This window comes from Mauremys reevesii, linkage group 20 (genome assembly GCF_016161935.1).
Source record: "Mauremys reevesii isolate NIE-2019 linkage group 20, ASM1616193v1, whole genome shotgun sequence".
Lineage (NCBI taxonomy): Eukaryota > Metazoa > Chordata > Testudines > Geoemydidae > Mauremys > Mauremys reevesii.
In genome coordinates, this window is record NC_052642.1 from 8,703,510 (window position 1) to 8,729,080 (window position 25,571).

At 46.0% G+C, this 25,571-nt stretch overlaps 1 protein-coding gene across 3 annotated transcripts in view; it reads left to right on the forward strand.

Moving 5' to 3' along the window:
- The window catches only part of LOC120387292 (protein spinster homolog 2-like), a 155,143-nt gene that overhangs the window by 67,702 nt on the left and 61,870 nt on the right, over positions 1–25,571 (forward strand). For all 3 annotated transcript variants that reach the window (XR_005590108.1, XR_005590107.1, XM_039507783.1), the window contains exon 3: positions 18,170–18,306. Coding sequence is in view for 1 of the 3 variants with exons in the window: in XM_039507783.1 (XP_039363717.1) it covers positions 18,170–18,306 (137 nt within the window). In the remaining 2 variants the exon portion in view is untranslated. The remainder of the gene's footprint in view (positions 1–18,169; positions 18,307–25,571) is intronic.

Sequence of the window (25,571 nt, forward strand, 5' to 3'; positions counted from 1 at the left end):
TTGACCCTTTTGAAAAGGGCAACCAGCCAATGTGAACAGATTGCTTTATAACTGCATGAGGCAATGCAGTTCCTAATTGCTGCCAGGAAAATATCACCCGTGAATAATTTCTATGGAATAGCACCAGCCATTTACAAATGTAAGACAGAAGCTTCCTTACAAGATCGGTAATCCCTCTTCATTGTCTGATGAAGCTTGATTGTTAGCATAGGTGTTTCTTTGTGGCTTTGCCATTTGTGCAGCCCTTTGTCCTGCAGCCCCCTGGATGCATAATTGCAAATTACAGTCTATGGACAACATTTCTTTGTATTCACCTAATGGTGCAAAAGACACAGCAAAAGGTTGTGCACTGTTTGGAGAAACAGATTGGCAAACCCATGGCAACAGGCCTAAGAAGGAGGAGAGATTCATATGGCTATTAGTGTATATACTGTACCTAATGGAATTGGTTATAAAACTGAGATTATCCCTCTTGAGTGTTTATGGCTCCTAGTCCTGTGCTCAGGCCACACCCTTTCTAAATCTGAATCCCAGCTATAACAATGACTCCCTCTGGGGTTACTGTCAAGTAATGTAGGGCCTAATGCTGAAAAGTATGAGAAGGGCACTTGTCTGCTATTGAAGTCAGTGGGAGCTGAGGATGCCTTGCGCTGCCCAGGATTGGGTCCTGAACTTCACTGCCTGATTTACTTCCCTCCTCGGTGGGGTGTAGAATTCACTGGTTAATGCATGGAAAGACTATATATTGGAGATTAGATACCACGGTGGTAGATGGCTTAGAAATAACTAAGTGAGAGAGCCTAGCTAGAGATGCGGTGAGTGTTATTTTATTACAAGGGAAAAGCCACACGGTGACTACAGAGATTCCAGAGGTTCAGCTCATGTTTTGAGCCGAGAATTTAATTTGCTGTGTGCTGTATCCACACTCCTCCTGGAGTGAAGCAGGCATATTGTAAATGTGTCTGTTTTAACTCTTTCCTGGCCCTTGCAGGTATCTGTTGGGTCAGATGCTGTCAGGACTAAATAAACTGTTTCTGTAGCTGTGCACATGGAGTGACTTGAAGACTATAACAGCTGGGGAAATAAAATAAGTGAGAATAAATTCGGGGTAGGGGATAAATACCAGCGCGGACAGTCTCTTGTCAGCTTTACACAGGAATTGGTGGTTCATAACGAAACTAGACACCAAGTTCATTTGCACTCAAGACATTCTTGGTTAGCATGTCTAGCTCAGCTCACCCATCCCTTACTCTTCTATAAACTCTCATTCGGTCTCCAGGTCCCTTCTCTTACCCCAAGCACTGCCTGCCCTGGAGCAGCAGTTTCAGAGATGAGCAGTGTACTGTAGATTTGCTCACCTTCAGAAATGAGGAGTGTGATGGTGGCATATGCAATGACCAGGAGTCTGGAGAAGGTAGATTGGATGCTTCTATTCACCCTTTCTCATTATACCAGGACAAGGGGACATTCAGCGAAGCTGAAGGATGGCAAATACAAAATCGATCAAAGGAGAAAACATTTTTTCACGCAATGAATGATTCACCTGTGGAACTTAGTGCCACAAGCAATATTATCAAGGCGAGTGTGGTGGGAGTGTTTAAAAAAAAAAAAAAAGCCTGAACATTTATAAGGATAACAGTTATAACAGTAAATATGAAAATAAACGAGTTTTTGGAAGGAATGTAAAGCCTCATGACCCAGCCTGTAACTAATGTGGTTTCGGAGGAAGCTCCCTGTAGGCAAGCTATCCCATAATTGCCTACTGCAGGGTTTCTTGCACCTTCCTCTGAAGCAATCGGTGCTAATCACTGGACTAGGTGCCCTCTGTGAAATGAGCGTGTGGTCCAGTTTCTAATGGACAGGAGGCATTCATAGCACAAAAACTGTAATTGCACTGGGCACTGACTCTCATGCTTGATGGCTGCAGAGGCAGGCCATAGAACAGGGCAATGGAGTCTAAAATCCCCTCTCACCCCTGCAGTGTTCTCCCCTACAGGTAAGGGCAGCATGGGGAAATTTACATGTAACTTGTCTCAATGAATTGGGGGTGGGGGAGCCCTTTGTCAGGCGGGCATCTTTCACTAGCACTAAAAAAAACAACAAACCCACTTGTAGAGAAGAGAGACAAAATCCCGGGTATTAAACAATAGAAATGACCCACAATTGCTTTTACATCCACATCTCCTGTGGATTTTCATGTATTCCCATTCCACAATGATTTATATTCCTAAAGACATGAATTAGCCTAAAGCTGCTGATGGCATGATTTTCAGAGTTATGCCCCATGCCCATGCACTGCCTGGTTTAGAACAGGGAGGTGAATAAAGATCAGGTGTTTCTAATATCCTCTTGAGGCCTTTTCTGCAGGGTGTAATACATTGTCCCCCTACCACCCATTGAATTCCAATGTAATTTGACAAATGTCTTCCTTCCCCTAAAGAATGAGAAGCAGAAGAGTCACACCTGGTCCTTGTGCTATCTCTTCAGAAGTTCACAGGGATTTGAATTAACCTCAGGGAAGAAAGTTGGTCACAGTTTGCAAAGACACATCTGTGTTTTAAAATATATTCATAGATTCATTGGTTTCTTTTTTTTTAAATAGCATATTGTTTCTGGAACTGTTAGAGTTCTCTGCTGCACATGTACGTACATGTCTTTGATTGAAAAGGTCAGAAGTTTACACAAGAACAGTGTGAAAGGAATTTGCTTTCAAACCCTGCACATTTTCATTTGCATGTGTAGAAAAGTGTGTTGCGAATGCTGTTCCCTCTCCTTCATGCAGGAGAACCACTCACACAGCAGCGCTCCTTTGGATAATATGGGAGCAGGAGCTGGTGCAAGTTCTAAGCATCTCACCCCATAGTGGAGCGTTTCCTGTTCACTCACCCTGCTGTCCTTACTCACGCAGTGCCAAGAACATGTAGTAAACTCCTCGCTCCCACAGTTCTGGCTGGTCTGGTACAGTCGCAGGACCTCACCCCATATACAGGCTGTGCCGGAGAGGTAGTGAGAACAGCTCCTGGCAACTTAGCCCCACTAGATCAGGAGCTTGAGCAAAACTTTAGCGTCTCGCTCCTCTCACTGCCAGATAGGAGCAGGAAGTGCTCGTGTCCATCGCTGTTCTGTCTGGGTGCCAATTATGTAATGAAAATGTAAGCACAGTATCTTTTCCCCAAAGTAGGGAGCAGGTACTCCGCCACATCAGCCAGTAAAACAGCTCCCTAAAGAACCATGGGGTGGTAACTGCGAGACCAGTTACCAAGGGGGCAGCAGCACTCACGTCAGGGTAAAACAGCAGCAGAGAGGCATGAGTGGTGCGACAGGAGCTCTGATCGGGGTGCTGTGGGAACCATCTCCACAGCCAAGAATCTGCCACTGTAAGTGTCCTTCTCTCCAGTTTCCATGAGTGCCACCCTGCGTGGGGCTGAGCGTTGCAGGGTCCCCATCAGTCTCTAACTGCATTGGGTGAACACAGGGCAGTGGTTCTCAAACCTTTATACTGGTTGACCCCTTTCACATAGCAAGCCTCCGAGTGTGACCCCCCCCCACCCTTGCAAATTAAAACCACTTTTTTATATATTTAACACCATTATAAATGCTGGAGGCAAAGCGGGGTTTGGGGTGGAGGCTGACAGCTTGCGACCCCCTGAGGGGTCCCGACCCCCAGTTTGAGAACCCCTGACATAGGGGGAGAGGGCATAGTGGGATAGCAGCCGAAGCCTAGCTTTGCGCTGCAGTGGCTTCAGTGGAGCCATTTGCTGGAGTGCGTCCCTGTTGATCAGATAGAATATTTTGACGCACAAGTCCAAGCATCACAGCATTTCTCCAGCTTTGTAAATGCAACCAGAAGCCTACCAGGAGCCCATTACATTAAAAGGCTCCCTCAGTGGGGGCGGGAGGGGAAGCATTTATATGTGAATTTATTTTTTTAAAACTCAGAGCCTGGATCAAGCCCTGGGATAAGAATATGCCAGACACATGTTTCTTTTAGCAGGTTTCCATTAGCAACCATGGCATGAGAAGCTCTTGGATTTTCTATTGTAATGTTGTTCTTAGGAAGTTGCTGCAATTGGTGAACTAAAAGTAGCAAAGGATTTACTCGGAATACACTGTATTTTTATGGTGTATTTTCGCGCTCTCTTTCCTGTTTTCTGCTTACTGCAGAAAGCAGGCTTTGGGGCTGATTTCTGTTCTGAGGCGGAATAACTTAGTGCAAACTAAAACATGATCTGGGATTGGGATGTGTTACTGGGGCGAGAAATGGAACTGCTAGTGATTCATTGGAAAGGGGGAAACGTAGACTTGGTGTGATGGTTAAAAAAGTAAAAATTAGGAACAGGAAACCACGTTTTCCTGTGCACCAGATTCCAATGATATTGGTGCGGTATGATTCTGGGAAGGAGACATGCTGCTTTGTGGCGTCTTTGCTGGCAAGCTCTGGTCTGTGCCACTGAGCATCTGTAATGGCTTAATGGCACTTATGGTCGTCTGGTCTGGAAGAGTTAGCACAGTGGTGATTGCTAGGGATATAACCAGGGGGTAGGCCTGATTCACTCTGGCTGATGTAGGGACCTATAACTTAAACCAGCTAGAGTCCCAGCGGTTCTCAAACTGTGGGTCGGGACCCCAAAGTGGGTCGCGACCCCCTTTTAATGGGGTCGCCAGGGCAGGTATTTAGACCTTCTGGGGCCTGGGGCCAAAACCCGAGGCCTGGGGCCGAAACCAAAGCCCAAGTCACGCCGCCTGGGGCCAAAGCCTGAGCCCTGGGGCCCAAGGCTTCAGCCCTGGGGAGTGGGGCTCAGACTTTGGCTTCAGTCCTGGGCAGCAGGGCTCAGGATACAGGCCCCCCACCCGAGGCTGAAGCCCTTGGGCTTGCTCCCCCCACCCCAGGTGGCTGGGCTTGGGCCCACCCTGCACAGGGCAGTGGGGCTCTGGGGGGCTCAAGCTTCAGTCCCCCTTCGTGGGGTCATGCAGTAATTTTTGTTGTCAGAAGGGGGTTGCGGTGCAGTGAAGTTTGAGAATCCCCGAGCTAGACATTTTAATGGGGGGACTTGACCTTCAGGGAAGACAGGCTCTGTTACTGCCACCTGCCTTGTTTGGGGTTTCCTCTGGGGCAGCTTTAACACTGCCAGAGGGCTCCACAGGAGGAGGCACTGACCTAGCAGAGCTCTTGAAGCACAGGCATGCTTAACTTTAAGCATTGAAATCAATGGGACGACTTCCTTTCTGGGCCAAGGAGTCACGGTGTGTCCTGGCCACGCTTTGTCCCCAGCCAGCGCCGCGCACACGTTGGGCAGTTTTGGCCTCTGATTGCTCTGCACCTCCCACAGATGGGAAATTACCACAACGTGCCGTCGCCAAAACCCTGACCCCGTGTTCCGGTTGGACTTTCTGCCCCCAGCGCGCCTGTGCCTCGGTTTGCACTGATTAATGCTGGGCTCAATCTGAGCACAGCCTGCCCTTCTGCACATCAATACAAGGGGCACAAATCAAAAACAAGGCACCAGTGGGAGAGAGGGCGGGCATGTGCCATAGCAGCAGACAAGGAGTTTCCCTGTTGTTCTGAATTGGGGAAACGTCCTATACTGGAGTTGTCCCAAGCAGAGAGTCTCCATCTGAAACGCTTTCCCTGCCACCCTTCAGTGAGCAGGGCAGTGGGTGCCCTTTTATAGGCTCTAGTCTGCAATGCAAGCTAACAGTCCCCTTCCAATCCTCCCGTCACCCTGGCTGTAGGGAAATGTTGCTGTTCAATAGCTATTTTGACCCTCACCGAGTTAAATACAGATAGCAAAAATCTTTGGGAGTATTAACTAAAAGCCCAACTGAGCCATGCTGTGTCTAAGGGTCTGTAGGCACCTTCAGTTAATATCAGACCAGATCCTGCCAAAGACCTACAGTCTCCCAGGCTGGTGCAGTTTGGAGTCAGGATCCCGCATCAGCCCGAGTGGTATGTGTCACAGCTGCTTCTGTCCCCACCTGTGGCATGTTTTCCTTCTCAGTGGAGGTGGGGGTCTTGCAAACAAATCTGTGCTACTCACATTCACTGGTCTAGCTGGTGCCACGGAGCTGCCTGGAGGCTGATGTCACAGTCACAGAGCAGCCTCCAGGAGGGGGGATGATTTTACACACACAGAACAGACCCCGACCCCTATGGAAATCTGGGATTTGGCCCAGAGGGTCACGATTTGGCCTGTATTTGGATCCCAATCTGTACTCCACAGGTAGGAATACTTTTGACTGAAGTCATTTGAAATTTGTCTGCATGTGGAGTACAAGGTCAAGTCTTAAGAGCTAGTAGCTTTGACTGTACCCGGCTTGGCCTAGAGAGGGCTTTAGCAATCTAAACAAACCCTCATTCTACAGGCAATATTCCCTGTAAAAAGCCTGGGACAGATTCTCCTGAAACCATCAGGACTGACTTGTTCCCGTGTCCTAGTCAGAAGCACAGAAGGCATCTCTATTGGCTCCTTCTCCTTCAGACCCTGAAGTCAATTTCCTTTCTGTTCATTTTCTTCCTTACATGCTGGGTTTTTTCTACCCTGCTGCTGTAACACATCCGTGGATGACACTGCTGAGTGGGCAGAGGTGCATAGCACATGGACATCTGTTTCTGCCATAGGAAACCAGGCTTGAGGGATAATCTTCTACCAAATGATAGTGCAGGCTTCCGGGTGGCAGTGGCTGGTTTTAAAATACCCGTTGGCTAAGAAGAGACTTGCAGCTGGTGTGACCAAAATTTGCAGCATGGGGCTTGCCAGCTGAGTGACATTCTCTGCACCCTGTAAGGCCAGCTGTTGTATGTTACTATTCTTTCTGAAGTCTGTCTCCTGACACTTGCAATGCAGCCCTGAGCCAAGATTGTTCAAAGGTGACTAGTGATTTTGGAGCCTCAGAGTTTGAGTGTCCAACTTGAGACACCTAATAGGGGCCTGATTATCTGAGAGTGCAGCACTGAGGTGCTTTTAAGGCATCTCAATTTGGGCCCCGCAAATCACTAGCTATTGAAGATGATCTTGGCTTTGTGTCATTGAGGCTGCAGTGAATGCAACAACCATGTGTGTGCTGTGTCATAGATACGGTGGGGAAATATTTCTACTAGAGAGAGAAGAATAAAATAATCAATTTTCATGACTGTCTAGATGTTTCTTTCCAGACCTCTCTCTCTAACCCAAAGCCTGGGAATGAAAATTCCAACCTTTGGGTGATCCCACCACCTGGCACTCATGAAACACTACCTTCTGCTCTCTCTGGGTTTTATGTGGAATTAGTGCTCTCATCGAGATGGGGACATACATTGCATGATCTGAATTCCTGTTAGAAAGAAAGACAGATCGAGCACAAAGGAAGGGAGAGAACTGGTATATTTTTCAAATGAGGCCTTCTTTAACTTTCTCAGTCAACCACTGCTTCCAGAACAGCAGCCAATCTCATTTAAGTCTATCACAGTTGTGTTAAGGCAAAAAACAATCCTGTATAAATGTCTCTGAGAATGTTTCAGTGCTGTGAAGTTATCGACCAGACTTTGTACTTCTGGGACTTCTGTTCTCATTCAGAATTGACCAGAATGGATTCAAATCTATTCTAATCGTCTGGCTCAGTTAACAAGATTATCCCTAACAAGATTGCGCAATGGCAACAAAACCTACGAGACACGTTCTGTGTGTGTAGAGGCTGTGTTTGTGAAGGGATGACTTGCTATCTTATCCACTGGGTTAATCTGCAAAGTTCTCAAATCATCAGACCAAGTTAAATCAAATGGAGAGAGAGAAATCCCAAGGGAAGAAAACTTCTGTTGCCTGACAAGGGAGCTTATTACTTTACATTCACAAAAGAGGGGTGTGTGTTTGTTTTGAGCTTTTGGAATTAGTTTTGTCAGCCACAACACAGCCTCCAGAAATCTTACTCTTCTGCATACATTTCAGTAGACATGCATGTAAACCTTTTGCTAGTTCAGCTGATTGAATCCACTATGCCGATGAAATGTTGTCTTCCTAAACCTAATCAGTACAAAGGTTTTATGTTAAACATTGCAACTTTAATTTTGTGCTTTTGTTGTGTTTTAGAAGCTTTAATAAAACCTATTGCTGGTAGAAATGTTTTCACACTGTTTAAAAGTCTCAGTGAAGACAGTTGATTCTAAATAAAAAATCGTCTAATCCAAATCTCATTGAATTCAGCACGTGATCTTGGACTTCTAGAGCTTCCTTTTGTTTAGGGAGGAGTTAGTTAAAATAGAGATGACTCACTGACTACAGGTGAACGAGTGGGTTCTGGTAACTTCAGAACCATACTGAAACTTTGTTCAGATCTTCTTGATGTTTGGAAATATTTAAAAAATTGCAGTTTATATCCTCGCCCACCATTTCGCTGCCTCTCCTCCTCTAGGATCTAACTGGAACCTAAACCAAAATGTTAAATTCTGTTTAGTTCTCCCCCAGACACACACACTGTTTCTGGCCCATTCTGAGCAGGAATTGGTGGGATCCTCATGCTGGCACCTGTTCAGGGGAGAGTTACAGCCCCATTTTGCAGACTCAAGGTGTCTTGATAAGCATCTAAACCTATTACAACCGTGGTCCCCTACTTTTCATCTGGCGAGCGCCAGACGACGAGCCACAGAGGACCATGGCGGTGGATGAGCATCTGCCGAAATGCTGCTGACAAGTGGCAATGTCAATAGGTGTCGCCGCCGAAATACCGCCGGCAAGCAGCAGCATCCAGAGGTGCTGCTGCCGAAATGCCGCCGATTTTCAGTGGCATTTCAGTGGATGCTCGTCCGCCGGCCAGTATGCGGGCACACTTAGATGCCCCAGCAGGTGCCATGGCGCCCGCAGGCACCGCGTTGGGGGACCCCTGTGTTATAACAATAGTGATTAGTATTGATTATTTGATCTTCCCGCTGCAATTCTCTAACTACTCCACAGATATTTCCAATGCGCCCGTGAAGTGGGATAGCAGCTTTATCCTCATGTTAAAGGGGAGCAGACATGAAGGGTGAAGTGACTTGCTCATATTCACAAAACAAATTTGGGATAGAACCATAAGTATATAAATCAGATTTCCTGGCTCCTGGTCCTGTGCTTTAATCACTTAACCACATGTCTCCTTCATCTTTAGGGGCTGAACTTCCCTGTCCCCATCCCTGGCCTGGACGGTGCCCTGTATCAGTGGGTAGAACTTGGCTTGCAAGCCAGCCTTCTGCCGGGGTCTCAGAAATGCCTCTCAAGAGACTAGCTGTGGAGAAGCCCACAGCTAAGTGAGGCAGAAGGAGATTTATCTCAATGGGGCAGACATTTTATATCCTCCTCACCCATCAGGGAAAACTTGTCCTGCGGCAGTTTTCATAGAATCTCAGGGTTGGAAGGGACCTCAGGAGGTATCTAGTCCAAACCCCTGCTCAAAGCAGGACCAAACCCAACTAAATCATCCCAGCCAGGGCTTTGTCAAGCCTGACCTTAAACACCTCTAAGGAAGGAGATTCCACCACCTCCCTAGGTAACCCATTCCAGTTCTTCACCACCCTACTAGAACAGAAGAATCCCAGCTTGGTGGCTAGTTTAGAAATTCACCGATGCAAGTGTGGGAAACAAGCACTGTAAACAGCAGCCATGTTTTTAGCTTTTACTTCACCAAGCAGCACAGGAGTGATGCTGAGGAGGGTAGTGCTACCAGAAAACAAACACTCCTCCTCCTCCCTCTGGTAATGTCCTGTTGGCTGCAGGCATATTCCCTGCCTGTCTCAACCCACTGCAACAATGACAAGCAAAGCCACCTATTGACACCTGTAACCAGCTCTTACTAATCAATGTCATGACCTCTCCTTATCCTCTATCTTGCTTCTATAAAAGGATCTTCCGAAAATCTAAATGCTGCCAGGGAGTGCTTTAGAGGCTTTTGCTACTGTGTATGCTGTTTTCTGCACAATCTCTTATCTCTGAGCCTTCTGGCTGGTAGTGGATGGTTATATTATTTGACTTGATTCTTTAAGCCCTAACTTTATTGATGGGTAATTTTTTTGGACCTGCTACAAAAAAAGTAAACAAACTGTAAACTATGGGGGCTAGAAGGAATCTCTCCCACCTCCCCCATGTGTAGCATTGCACAATTGGCTTGGAGGTGTTGCCTACCCCTGAAGAATCAGATACTCGCTAATGTAGGATCCTGGAGTTGATGAACTGTTGGTCTGCTCCAATATAGAGTAAATCTTATGCTCCTGTAAGAGGTGGTGTTAGCTTTTAGCTCATCCTTTTACCCACTTGACTTTGGATACCTTTTGCCTAGCACAGTTTCTCCCAGTGCACGGGTATGTTAATATGTTATTGCATTGATTCTCCAGCTATTTTTATCTGCTCTTCTGTTTCCAAGAGGAGTGGATTTCCCAGCAATTCCCACTGAAGTAATTATTCACGCTAGCTAAGGTACACAGAGTCTACTTTCAGGATATCCTTTGGTGGGAGCCTGGAAAGTAGCTCCTCTTAACTGCATCCCTGTAGCCTTCTCCTGACTGGAATTAGAAATTTCTGGTGTGTGTAAATTTTTTTTAAGGGTTTTGTGTTTCGAAACAGTGAAAGATGCCGATTCTCTCTCCATGACTTAGTGGCTTTGTGCTTGTCTGTAGTACTGTGTATAAATGGAATATTGTGGAGAAACTTGCAAAATTTAAGTAACTGGGGGCTGGGACACATCCTTCCAGTGGAACTTACTAATATGGAAGCAGCACCTGTAATGACCTTCAATAAAAAAAAGTATGCTAACAAGCAAAAAAAAAACAAAAAAAAAAACTATTTTCTGGAAGAACCCAGTTTCTGAAGTTGTCAAAAGGGATGGAGCTGTTAGTATTTGATCCTTCCCTGTAGAAGACAGTATTGTTAGAAGCTCAGTGAGTCATGAATTTGTTGGGAAAGCTGTGCATTCAGGACCCTGCCTGTACTACAGGTGTCCTTCTGTAACCAGATCGTGGCAACCATTGGACCCTGTGAGACTGAGCAGTTTGAGAGGGGTCTGTACAGAAGCCTGTTTCTCAGCATAACTACATGTCAACTGTGTGTGTGCAGCCACGCTGTAGCAGTGTATTGTGGGAAAATCTGTTCAGCTATCCCATAGTCCCTCAGCAGTGTATGGAGTGTCTGGAGGACACAGCAGCATGGGGAAATGTATTCTGGAATGTCCTACCTCGCCCAGAGCTAGAAGGAAGGCTATGGTAAATGTAATTGCTGTGAGTGAGTGAGAAGTATCTTACTTTTAATGGCTCCCACTGTCCATGTGTTCTTATTAGCATGCTAAGAATTCAGAGTACACAAGGATGAAACATTGATAAGATTCCCTAGCTGATTTTGCCCTCTGCTCCATTCTGGAGATGCTGAGAGCAATTTTGTGCATTTTCCTTGTTGTGCTGTCTCTATATTGTCAATATACAGCGTGCATGCTCAGCGTATTGTTTTGAATTAGCCTCCAACCGCTACAAATCTCTGACCTGTGAAATCTGTATGCCTCAGTCTCATTGTCTCAAATGGGCCCATCTCATGGTTTGGTTTGGTTTGGTTTTGTTTGGCAGGATCCAGCCACTGGCTGCCAAGCCAGGAAAATAGTAAAACATAATGGTCCTGGTGAGTGACATGACAATATTACCGTAATCAAATCGTTTGTGATAATGATGGATTGGAGGCTGAAATCTGATGTAGGCGCCTGTATCATTGGCTCTGATTGTATTAATGCCTTGGCATCTCACATGTGAGTGCAGTTCTCCCTTCAGTCATAAAGATGCTGCTGAGAAGGATGGATGAAATGTGTGAGCAAAATGACTAAGGATGATATACGGCCTCGGATTGCCAAGCGATCAGAACCCCTCCATTCATGTCAAGAAAGCCACCTTCAACCCCTCGTGTATCGAGGACAGCAGTATGCAGCACCACAGGGTGAGCACGCTCCTCGTGGAGTGGGCCAGTTCTGCATTTGGTGCGATAATAAAAGTTCTTCTCAGTAGTTGTGATCATAGGGTTAAAAATGTAGACTTTGCCCTGGGGTTCTGGCAGAAGAATTAGCATTACTCATTCACCTTCCCGTGTAGGTGCAGTTCAATGGGTAGGGCATTGTACTGGGCTTCGGGAGATCTGGCTTCTCTTCCTGACTATGCCACTGACCTGTTGGGTGACTTTGGGCAAGTCCCGTCCCCTGTTGCCGGATCTTAATTTCCTCATCTTGTAAATGGAGTTCATGATATTCAGCTTCCTTTGAGAAGTGCTGTATATGTGCTAAGTGATATTATTATACCAATAAAGCAACCATGAATAATGCAGTACTCAACAAAAGTGCCCTCAAGACAGCGGGGCTGGCTGCATAGATGGCAAGAACTTTATTTGCCATTGCAGGTGCAGAGAAAGATTGTGCTTGTATATAGCTGTATATATAAATGGGCTATCTTGATTATCACTACAAAAGGTTTTTTTTCCCCTCCTGCTGACAACAGTTCATCTTAATTAATTAACCTCTTAGAGTTGGTTGGGCAACTCCCACCTTTTCATGTTCTCTGTATGTATATATATCTCCTCACTATATGTTCCATTCTTTGCGTCCGATGAAGTGGGCTGTAGCCCACGAAAGATTATGCTCAAATAAATCTGTTAGTCTCTAAGGTGCCACAAGTACTCCTGTTCTTTTTACGGATACAGACTAACACGGCTGCTGCTCTGAAACCTAGAAAGACACTGGGTGTTTCAGGTGTTCGCGTTGTTTAGAAATATGTTGTTCTTGGGAAACTATGAACAGCCTCACAGCGCATCTGTCTCTCTGTTTCTATTTAGATTGCATGTCCCTTGGGGCAGAGGCTGTCTGGCTTTGCCTTCCAGAGAGCTAAGTGCACTGTCAGTACTCAGTTAGTAGTAAAGACAGCTCCATGCCGATTCAATTTTCTAACACTGGCCACTTTTTATAGGAAGCATCCCGGCTCGGAGAAAGAAAACTATTTTTAGTTGAAACGGAGCTTTTTAAAACGATCCCTGATGGAAAAACAGATGCAGTGGGAGCCTAGCAGCTTTTCAATAACTGATCAAATGCAGCTTCTGCCTGGTTCCTTTGGTAGAGCCCCATCTTCCCCTCTGTCATACAGAGCACATGCTATTGTGGACCCCACAAGCCTGAAAGGATTGGGCCGTCCCACGGGAGGAAGGGAGTGTGGCAAAGCAGGCAGTGCTATAGGAATAGAGTGAGGACGTGGAAAGCTGACGTTTGGCCGCCTCACCAGCAGGTTCTTCTAGGGCCATCATTACAGGGTGCAACCACAGGGGTCAAATCTTTATTGAGGGGGAAAACAATGGGTCTAGTTCCAGGAGGATTTCGCGGCTATAAGACACTAAATTCTGCACTTCCTCTCTTTTCTCTCCCTCCTGCCCTTTGTCTCAGGTGTCTGGGCTTTTTCTTTGCTACTGAGCAAACGGGCAGCTGGTTATTTCCTGAGGGAGGAACGTGTGAGTTGAATGGCAGCTTGCTGGCCAGCATGACTGAACGAGCACTCAGGGGCAACGGTGCATGAAGTAGGCAACGCAGCCCAGAGAGGATGCTTTGCCCTTTTGTTGTTTCAAAAATATAATTTTTATAATTCCAACCACATGTGGAAAGATTGCTGGGCGTGCTGGCTCACCTGTCTCAGGGCGGGTCAGGCAGTCAGAGGCAGAAATAGATACTGAGCCATCCGGTTTAGGCAATTAGACTCTTCCTGTGTTTTCACCACAGTAGGCATTTTAGTTGTGACGTAGAGGGAGGGATAAAGACAAATGCGTTCCCCTTTTGAAAACACCTGTGCTTAAAAGAGCCTTCCTCTGGGAGGCATTTATTAAATGTATTTTTGTTCATCCACTGCTCGGAGGCTTGCTTTGCTTCTGCTGGCGCGCACGTCAGCTCCATCCCGGAGCTGGGAGTTGGCTGCTTTGCTTGGCCCTGTTTTAGGTCCTTCGCTGAGAATAATCCACCTCTCAGTCTGCATAATGGCTGTCAACCCGCATTACCTGTACCCCTCTATTCTATGGGTTTGTGCTGACATTCCCACTGTACCTTCTGAGCAGCTCATCCTGAACCCCACGGGGTGCCTGGCTCTGTGCCATCTCGCTTCCTGTCTTTTCAGCAGTTGATTCTATTCTGAAAGGGCAGGAAGTGCAAATGGAAAGAGGAGCTGCTCATTGGGAGGAGGGTAACGAAATGGCATTTGACTCATGAAGGTTCCTTGTCACTGTCCTTTCTCTAATGTAGACAATCAGTGGCTGCAGTGTGGTGGTCTGAGGTGAAAGCTATTGTGTCAGGGGAGAGGAGCCGGAGAGGGAAATAGGAATGAGGAAGGGCTAGCATGAGAGCTGAGCTCTTTATTTTGTGTTACAGGCCAGTTATCTTCCTTTACCCGCAAATTACCCTCATGTTCCCCCTCTGCGTAATGAATACCCTTGCAGTAACTCTTTGAGGGGGGCTAAAATCCTTCCTGCCATGAGGGTTACTTAGCACCGACACCTGGGCCAGGATCCAGAGTGAGAGACAGATCTGGAACAGTAATTCAGGTTTCTCTTCTGCCCAGTGAGGTGCCCTGGAATCATTCTCCTCTGCTTTCCTGTCCTAGTTTGTAAGTTGTGTAGAGTCACTTTTTGTTATTTGAACCTGTCTATCCTGCTCAGGAACCTCATCTGTCATATGCAGGAGCAATCGCAAAAATTGATTTGTGGGACATGCATCTAACAAGCAGATCTGCTTGACAGAACACATAGCCATCATTTTCTGCATTTGCTTAAGAGTCAATCAGTGCTTTGATGCATATTTGGGTCATAAATAATCTGATGCAAATTAAATTTATTGTGACAGCTTTAGTCAGCTATCTATTATTTATTAGGTTCTGTTGTCCCTTTGTTTACTCCTTTGTGGAGCTGTGAAGTCAGCTTTTTTACCTGTGATATAGCTCTCAGCTTGGTTCAGAAGAGAATTTTCCAACATCATGTTCCCCCAGGACCCATGAGTAGCAAGGGAATTATTTATTGGTGGGGAACTGGGAGATGTTAGGTGAGTTGGGAAGAGGATATTTGAATGAACATTGGATCTTGTCTTCTGCTTGTACGCAGATGTTAGAATTAGATGTTAGGGGTGTGATCCAGAGTTCATTACAGCCAATAGACAAGAGTTGCCCTAGGTTATCCAGCAAGCCAGTGGCAGAGCTGGGAATACAATCGAGGTCTCGTGAGTTCCAGGCTCCCGTGGGCTTTGGCTCAGGCCCTGAATGCCCCAAAGGTGGCTTGATGAGGCTGTTTGGTACCTGAATCAAGTGAGATGCAGGGCTGAGAGTTTCTTTGGAAGCTTGCTTTAGTTCTTTCTTTTTTGTTGTCTGAATAAAAATGGCAGACTCTCTGAATCTGGGATGAATGAACTACGGTGTGATTCCAAGGTCACTCAACCTGGAACTGCAATCAGCACACTGATTCTTTTTGGATCTGTCGTTGTCGTCGTCTTCTGTTTCATTGTAAACAGATTTTCTCTCTCTAGAGATCCAAGTTCATTGTGGGCTCAAGCTTGCAAAGTGCTGACCACTGTGGGCCCCATCCAGCAAACACTTAGTCACTTGATTAGTGACTATTCAAATGCTTAAATTACGCCCATGCTTAAGTGCCTTGCCTTGCAGAGTCAAACCCTCTAAGCCGAGTTCAGTACAGGGCAAATCCTTCACTGAATGCACAGCTTGAGTGGCTACACTGTGTGTTGAGGGGTTTGGGGGAGTGGAGGGGGGGCTAAGGAATCCACCCCCACCCAGGCTACAGAGCATCAGCCAAGGTGCTCCCCAGCTCCTACAGCAATACAGGGAGGCAGTGGCCAGCATAGTAGTGAATCCAACTGGCTTCTCCCCCGGTCACTCCCACCCCTTCTCAATGAGGGCACAGGGGGAGGCCTGCAGAGTGCTGTAAGTGGTGCATATGGAGAACGCTCTTTAGAATCCCTAAATCCGGTGCATAGTGGAATTGCACCAGTTACACTGTGTTCAGGGACCTCTGTGGCTCCTACACATGAACATGTGTTTCCACATACTGTAGCAATGTAGGATTAGCAATGCCTCATAATCCTAGTAGCTACAGGCCTTATCCTGCTCTCCTTTTATGGAGCTGGCATGGCCTAGTGGATAGAGCAGTGGACTGGGCCTCAGGAGACCTGAGTTTTATTCCCGGCTGTGGCCTGCTTGGTGACCTTGGGCAAACCATGACCCTGCTCATGCTTCAGTTTCCCCATCTGTAAAATGGGGATTACGATACTGACTTCCCTTTGTAAAGCACATTGAGATCTACTGGTGAAAAGAGCTTATTCCAGCAAAAATAGTACATTCCACTGGGAGTTCTGCTTGTGCAGGGACTGCCAAACTAGGCTCCATGTATCTAGTGTGAGATTTTTGTATATTGTCCGTATTGCAAAGTAGTGGCTTGTCACTACAAATGAAACAGGAACCTGGGTATAATCTTGCATTTACTTCTATTTCTTTTTTTATCTAGTTTTTCTGTCTTTGAATTACTCCATTTTATTTACATACACGATACATGTTTGCGTTGTGATGTTGCTGACTACAGGAAATATAAAAAGTTGAGATAAAATATAAAGTACCATTGTATGGATTGCAAAATATGGACATCGACTGACATACGTGTATTTTTTTTTTATTTGATGGTTCTGGAATTTTAGTATGTAAAAAGGTACACCTATATCTTCTAAAACAATGTCCTATGGTCCAGCATTATACACATTTTTTAGGCTATTATCTCCTATTACCATGAAAATCCCTTAATTACTTTGTTTATACACGCATTTCAATAGGAGTACTTATCCTTTGCGCTACATGCTCCTCTTAGCATTTTAAAAATAGAACACTACAAATAAACGATGCCAGAAACCCACCTTGCCTGCAGGAGCCACTCAATAGTAATATGATTTATAACCCTTAATACATATTTCCACTCTCTCTAACTTGCCACCAGAACCCACCCAGTTTCTGTCAGCTCAAGAAATACATGGGCCTTGCAGCATGCTCTGGACGTCAATAAACTAGGGTCTTTTAACAGTGTTTCTCAACAACTGGTCCATGGACCTGCACCGGTCCATGGGGTCTCCCTGACATAGTTTAGGAAGGCAGCAAGCTGGTCCCTGGTATTCAAAAGATTGAGAAACACCGTGTTAGAAGAATTGTACTGGTGTGCCTAAATTGATGTAAAAATCACTGTTGTTGCACCAGTGCAAATCCCGAATATAGACACATGCTGGTTTAAACCTTGCTTGTATAGATTTTTAACATAAATCTCTTTAATAGCCAAATTGATCCAAGCGGTGTGTAAACTAGTTTAAGTGCACCTACATTAGGTGTTTGTAGTTAGATCCCGAGATCTAACGTGGACAAGACCCAAGTACTATTTTGGAGTGGGGTGGAGGACTGAGTTCCCAAGCTGAGAAGTCCTTGCAGAGAATACTCTGCCAGCTGCCTCCTACCTTATATGAGTGATACCTCAGCTGACAGTAACTGAGTCAGAATGGCATGTGGAGAAAGGCAATCTTTCAGATAAAGAGGTCCCACGCCTTATAAGTCAAAACTATCCCCTGTAGTGGAATAGTTACTCACTGGTGTACATAATGCTGGGTCAGGCAAAAATTTAAAGAAAAGTGATGTGAGGTTCTAGTGGGTAGTGAAAACGCAGGTGCAGCAAGGGGAATGGTAGTGAAAACGTCTCTCACGCTGCCTTAGAAGGCTGCTTCTAAGGGTGAGTCTGCAGGGGGTGTTTCACCCAGGGCCTCTGCTGAGAGAGCCAACAAGGGGGCCGGCATCTATACACTATATCTGAACGCTCTCAAACCTTTGTGTCAGCTGCTTGTTGAGGTTTGAGCAGAGGCTCTTGGTTTATCCCGCCCCTGTTTTGCCCATCCCTCAATTGTAAGCTTGCAGCAGACTCTGAGGGGTGTTAGTAAAAGGTAACCCAAGTTCACTGGTCTGAAGTTTCTCTGTGAATGAGAAGTCTGTTTGCTTATAGACACTTTGCCTAACTTGGTAAGCAGGGCTGCAGAACATCTAATTAGGTGGAACTACTCTCCAGAGGGCTTGGCTCACAGAAAATTAGTTTTCGTATTTTTTGCCTGATGTTTATTAAATGTCGTCCTGCTTTTCTCCCCTCTGCAGTTTTCATCTGTAGTTTCATGGTGGCAGCACCTATATTTGGTTACCTTGGTGACCGCTTCAATAGGAAGATCATTCTCAGCTGCGGGATCTTCTTCTGGTCAGCTATCACCTTTTCAAGCTCCTTCATCACTGAGCAGGTAAGATCCGGGAATATAAACAAAGGTATTCTGCAGAGTGTACTGAATATAATGGGATCCTGCTCCAAACTTCCCACCACAGTGTATGTGGACATGAGATGCCCCGTAGATGCCACATAGGATATAGTATAATAAAGTATATAATGTTTGTGGTCACATGTCTCTTTGAAAGTGAAGTGTGTTCTTCCCTGGTCATGTGAATCACATAAACGTCCTAGGGGAAGCACATATAGACACGTGTTCAAATTGATGTGTGGGCTTTATCTGAAGGGAGAGTTTACAGAAATAAAAAAACTATCCATGCTCCAATATTGGTTCTTTTGCCCCCTCTTTGCACAAACAATGGCAAGTTAACATTAACTCTGCTTGAACAGACTATATAGACTGGCAAAACGCTGGGCAGATGGAGTTTAGACACAGATTTTGAATAGCTACCCTGGCTCAGTTTCCCTGAAAGGCAGTGAAGGTGAATGATAGGACTTAGATTAGTACAGCGTCAGCTCCTTTCTCTATTAAATTATCTCTCTGGGGAATCGATGCTAGGATCCTCACCTAATTTTGGAAAGTCAGAGATAGCTTTGGGTACATTTCACAATGCTCCCTGTTTCAGCCTACAGTAAATGAGGCCATGTCAGTCTGTCTGTTTTCTTGCCTGTCAAGGATACTGCAAAACAACAAGGGCTTGGGAGTGCTTGAGAAAAGAACCCTCTCATTTAAATTATACCACAGAGGAAGCTTAATCGTTGCAGGTGGCAGCATTCCTGGAGAGAGAAATCACAGCTAGGGGAGCCGCAGACAGATTTCCTTAGGGACCAACCATTCATCCTCTCGGTTCAGCTGCATTCCAGAGGTTGCAGTGCTGTGGTCACACCCCGAGGATGACAGGCATGCTGTGCCGTTTCTAATACAGAGGGTGCCACATCCGTGGAAGTGGTGGAAGTCACACCTGTGATTTGCTCACCTTGACATCCACTTGGATAGGACGGCATTTCTAAGCCCCCATAAATCATAGGGCCAAGCGTAGAAGCCTTTAGGGTAACATCTACACTGCAAAGAAAACCCCCTCCCCATGGTGCCACATCTCATAGCCCAGGTGGCTTGGTCTGCCGGGTTAAAAATAGCAGTGTAGGTGTCCCACTCAGGCTGGGCTCCCAAGACTCCCCCTGACCCCCCCCAACCCAGTGTCAGAACTTGGGCTCCAGTTTGAGCAGGAACATCTGTGCTGCGATTTTGAGCCCAGCAGCCCAAGCCCCATTGACCTGAGTCAATTGACCCAGGCTCTGAGACTTGGTGCCACAGGTTTTTCATTGCAGCTTAGATATACTCTTATACGCCAGCAAATTGCTCTGATTTAACATCGGTTATGCAGCACTCTTGGTGGAGAGCAAACGCCTCCCATCTGGTATGACGTCAGGTTTCTTTTAGTTTTCTTTCAAAAAATGCTGTGAAAGCAACTGTGGTTATAGCAAAAAGGTAGTTATTGTCGTCGCCCCTCTGTTGTAAGCCAGAAAAGACATGGCAACAGCGTTAAGCCATTAAACCCTTCATGACGAGCCAACAGGCGAAAGGCTTTCCTGCCTGCAAACAGTTTGCACTCTGCACTCTTCTACTTACAGCTGTTTACCTAAAGTTTCTAATCAAGTCTCTTGAGTGGGCTTCACAACCCATAGTCAGAGGACTGGAGTCAGATAAATTAAGCACTGGACTGGAGTTGTATATACTTCGGAATGGATTTTCAGTTCATGGGGTTTGGGTCATTCCACTGCAGTTGTCAAACTAGCTTAAAAGATGGATTACTACAGATGCTCCTCAAAGAGTGACCAGTAGCTCAATGTGGATGTGGGATTATTGTTAATCTAAGAAAGAGTGAGTGCTCTTACAAGATACAACACTAAACATCAAGTAACAGGAGCAGGAAATACCCTGAGCTGCATGTGTTCCGTGTGCAGACTCATTCCTTCTGGATTGCAGTCAGCACTAGATCTGGGCCCAAACAAAAGCCAGGACATTCACCTCCAGCGTAGACTCTACAGCCAGTGGGAGGACATTTTTTAACCATATATCTGAGGGCTGCAGCAACAGGACAGAGATCCTGAATCATACTGAAAACAGTTCTGCTGCCACTTCACTCCCCTGACAGGAGGTCTGAAATCTAACAGGTGAGTCACACCAGCTTGCACAAGGTGACTCTTTGAAATAGCAATGACAAGAGGTCCGAGAAGAGTGTGTGCAGTTCTTGTTTATATAGTAACTTCCCAGCTTATGATCATTGGCTTCTAACATTAGCTTAAGGAGAAAACACTGGTGGCTCTTACAGAAGCGAGAGAAGTGATAGTGGGATAGGGTGGTGGTTTAAGATATGAAGATCCCTTCACAAGCAGCAGCGAATCTACTGAGCAGAGGAGATTGTCCACGTTCATGTTGACGTGAAAACACCCGTCGAGAAGCAGCAAGTTGGCACAGCCTGAGCCCATAGAAATACAGCATAGAAAACTCCTTTGTGTGATGACAACAGAAACACTGAAGTAGGCAAGAAACAATAGCAATTCAGTGAAAATAGCAAACTGACTTTCTCTGTTCGGAAAGTGTCGACTGCATGGTGCATTCTACCACAATGTCATGGCCAACACTACTAAGCACCCATTCCTATGGTTACATGGTCTTTACCATGTTAACTGTATATACAAGCGGCCTGCCTTTCAGAGGTGCTGAGCACCTTACAGCTCCCATGAAAAATGAGGCCACTGGATTGTTAGAGGACTTTTACGGTGTCTGCCTCATAAATATTCATTGCTGACTGAAAATTGGACATAAGGGAAGCAGTTAGCAAGCTTCTTATATGGATAAATGTTCAGGCCAGCCTCCGGTCTGCCTCCGCTTGTGCATGCCTAGAATCCAGGAGTCAAAGTGGTGGTTATTTTGGTTTGATTCAGGTTCAGTGTGTTCAGGTTTAGTTCTGATTTTTTTTTTAAATCACCAGTTTCAACAGGTTCAGATCAAATTTTAAGCTCAGTGGAAGTAAACTCAAGGAGAGTTGAAACCTAAAATTGAAACTATTTTGCTTTTTGGCCATTTATTTATGAACTTCAACTTTACATGAGTTTTCCTAATGCTTTTGTGTTGTCAAATAAACACCATTATTTTTTTCTATGAACAGTTGGTTTGAGAAAACTAAAATAACATTTTCTAATGTTTGCTCTGTGAGGATAAATCTGAATTTGGTGCATGGGCCCTGGATCCAAGTGGAGGAACTGGAGGGAGGAGCTGTCCCCAGGGCTGAGGGTGGGTGGGAGCAGGGAATCTAAGGGGGAGAAAGGTTGGGGAGCGGGGCTGGATGAGTTATTGTTAACTTCTGGGACCAGGAAGCATTCCACCACTTCTGTCCTCAGGAGGGTGTCTCAGAGATGGTCCATCTATCTCTGGGGCATCCTGCTGCCTCAGGTGGCGTGCAGGCAGCTCCTAAGCTTCCTCTCTCCCTCCCAACTCTTGTGGCTGGCCTTGTTTTCTTCTCATTCTCATCTCAGTATTCCGGGGCAGGCCTCTCTGGTAGTCATCACGTACCTATTTGTTATTTTCTTGTCTTGTTGAAAATAAGATCACAGTCGTGTTCTAAAATATTGTGCTTAAAAATGCTGAACCTTTTTTTCCCCCCAGTTCAGTTCCAGTTGAGGTTCAGCAAGTAGGACAGAAGTATAGTTCAGGATTGGTACTGATTTAAGCCGGTTCGGTTTTGGTTCGACTCCCTGCCCAGAATTCATCACGTCTGTACCTGTGCTTGCACTTTGCAGGTGCAAACACCCACTAAAAATTCAAGTCCTTTGTGCATGCCCTTTAAGTAGTCCTGTCCCTGTGCACGTGCAAGTCATAGCAGTTTCACCTGCAAACCATTTTTGGCATTTCTCGTGAGTGTTTGAGGTATTGGTACTGTTTCAGGCTCAGTAATAAAATGACAACATGCAGACTTAAAAACCTGAGCGAGCTGTCCTGGGGCTCAAAGACAAACATTTAATCCAGGTGCTTACTGAACACAAGAGGCCCCACAGAGCTCCTCTACCAAAATGTGGCTCCGGTCGTTATTTACCTCTTCATGTGGAATGAAAATATATTTCTCCAACCTCCTTGCCCGGCAGTGTGATCACTGATTAATGACTATGGCAAAAGTCAGTCTTCTTTTTGGATAGTGTTTTGATTAATTAGATGTCTGATTGCCCTATATATCTGGGGCGGATCCTCCCGGGGCTGCCTGTGATTGCTCCATTGTTCTCTTTCTGAATAACTTGAGTTGAAGCCACTTGGTTATCAGGAGTAATCAGACTGTGCTGGATCTTCTGAGTGTTTGGATGTGGCTGCTGGGACCCCGACCGTCTCTGTTAGTCAGACTAAGAGCTCTCATGGTTGCCTCATTTGTCCAGAGTTCTGTCTCTGTGGAAGTTTTGAAGAGTTGTATTTTTCTCCCTCTCAGCTGGCCTCCCACACCTCCCTTCACAGCTCTCTGGTGGGCAGACAGCTACGATTTCTTAAGGTGAGGAGGTGCATAGGCATGGAAAGCTTGCAAAGTGCTCTCAGTATTTCACAGTGCTGTGATGTTTCCCATACATATGGCTTGAGTAAAGCTCACCTCTCCTTAATGGTGGCTGTACAGGCAAGTCTTATCATCCGCGAGGGTTCCGTTCTGCAGTTATCATGTAAAGCAAAAACCGTGTATACTGAAAATTATATCCCCAAACCCTTTAAATCCTGCCCGCAGCTCCGGCTGCCGGGCCGGGGCCGGCATTTAAAGGGCTCCTCCGGACTTCCCGCCGCGGTGGGGAGCCCGGAGGAGCCCTTTAAATCCTGCCCGCAGCTTTGGCAGCTGGGCTGGGGCTGGCATTTAAAGGGCCCGGAGCTCCACGGTGGCTGGAGCCTCGAGCCCTTTAGTTAGCCCCAGGGGCTACCAGCCACCTCTGCAGCTGGGAGCCCCCTGGGTGATTTAAAGGCCCTGGGACTCCCAGCCACAGCTGGTGCCCCAGGACCTTTAAATCTTGAGGCCATGCCTCTTCCACTTGAGGCTACGCTCTCCGGACTCCGAGCCGTTCAGCGTAAAGCTGAAATCGCGCATGTTAAATGCGCCTAAGTTGCGACAGACCCTGTACTTCAGAGATGGGCAAAATGATCCCAGCGTGGTGTGTGTGTGTGTAGTTAAGCATTTGGGGCTCCTTCAGGATGAAAGGGGATTATGTATAAACAAGGCTCAACCCAGATTAGGCGGTGACAATGCTGGTTGAACAGGGAACAAGCTAGAACACCTGGAGGACAAACTTCAGTTCTGTTGATTTGAGGGTTGTTTGCCTGCCTTTTGTTACTTAGCTTAGCAACCAAGAAGGATTTGCTGGATCACATCTGCTTCTGGAGGTTCAGGTAGCACAGAGGCCACAAATTCTTTTTATAATCTGTGCCTGGCCCTGAGGCTGTGGACTGGTCTTCCGATCTGAGGCCCAAACTGTTTTTGACTTGGCAGAAAATAATGGGCTATTTTCAGAGGTGATGTCAGTTTGGAGCTGGTGTGAGTTGCACGTCATTAAGTCTGTGTGAATTAAATGCTAAGGGAAGAAGAGGTTGGAGCAGGAAGAGCAACCAACAGAGGACTGTGAGATAAAACAAGGAGGTCTTGAATCTTCCAGTCTCTAACATCCTTATATTGGTTGGTTCAGTGCTTAAATGCTCTTGTGGTATAGTAGGGCAGATGCTATAAAAATATCTGACAGAATCAACCCAGCTTCTTCTCCCTCTGCAGGTAAATTACACTGACTTACTGATGGGTACCTTCGTTGTGTGCGTTCACTCTGAATTTGGCCCTGAAAAAAGGGAAGGAACAAACCCCTGTGGAACAAAATGTCAGCCAAAGCAAAAATCCGTCTCGGCGTTCAGTGCTTCATAAAATCATGGCTTTGAAACATGCCTGGCTTACTTCAGGTCCTTTTAGTTCAAGGAGAGATAAGAGACACAGAAAATTACTCAGTGTAAAAAAATAAAACTGAGGTTCCTTGGAAGTAAAATAAAATCTCAAGCCCTCTACAGCATTCTGGCATGTGTTGCCTCATAAAACCTATACCTAATGTGTGTTAGGTACTATTGAGTAAAATAAATCCTCAGATTTAAAAGCAGAAACAAGCAAAACTAAAAGTACTAAGCCATTTTTTGTATGTCTAAGGGGGACTGGATGTTTTCACTGAAGTCTCATTGAATTGATGGAATGGTTGTGTACCATTGTATACAAGCTGAAGTCTGTTTCAGAGGGCAGGCAAAATAAATTCCTAATGCAGCTTTGTATCTGGAGTGTGGGAGCTGTGGCTATGCTGTACCTGGTCCCCTGACTATCATTAGATCCTTGTCAGTTTGCACAGCTGTTAAATGGATCTGTGCTAAAAGTAATTCAGGTGCTGATGGACAAGGGCTGTACGTTGGCTCAGCAGTATTTTGGTAGCCACAGGTTGGTAGGAGAGCCTTGCAGGGATGAGCCTATGATAAGAAATGTCTGTTTAGTGTTTAACTGCTCAGGGGAAAGGTGAAATCTACTACTCACCTTACCCACCCCATAGAAAGAGTCCTGTCTAAATGCTTTCTGCTGGGAAGAGATGATTTCTTTTCTCCAGAGGGGAACTTTCTGGTAGCTGTCATGGATATGTTGGTTCATCTACAATTAATACCCCAAACTCTCTCAAATGAAACCCTGTCCTGTTGAGCTGGAGTTCTCTCTTCACTTTCATGGCTGCCTCTTGACTACTTGGTTCCAGCTAGGACTAGACCCAGACGTGCCAAAATCAGAGCCTGTCTTGCATCTTTTTACAGGAAGTGTGAGAATTGCTGAAGGAACCAGAGAGTGCCATTTTCCTCAGTTCCTCTAGGTGGCTACCACTCACTCTTCTCTCCCACTGTCCTCTTCCTTTTTTAAAAGGTGGGGGAAGAGGCTCTCACATTTACTTCTGTCGCTTCCAGGCACGGAGGTTTGGCTGGGGCCAGCTCCTCTAGGACTGGCTCTGGCCAGAATACCACAAGCTAAGCTGTACTTGGGAGGTTTGCACAAACACGTGTGGCTGAGCTTTGAGTTATTAGCATGACCATACGTCCCGCTTTGACCGGGACAGTCCCTTCTTTAAGTCCTGTCCCAGCCGTCCCGACTTTTTCCCCAAAAGAAGGCATTTGTCCTGTTTGCTTTTGTTGACTTAATCGGTTGGCAAGAGCAAGCAGGACAAATGTCCAGTTTTGTCAGAAAAGTGGGGTGCGAG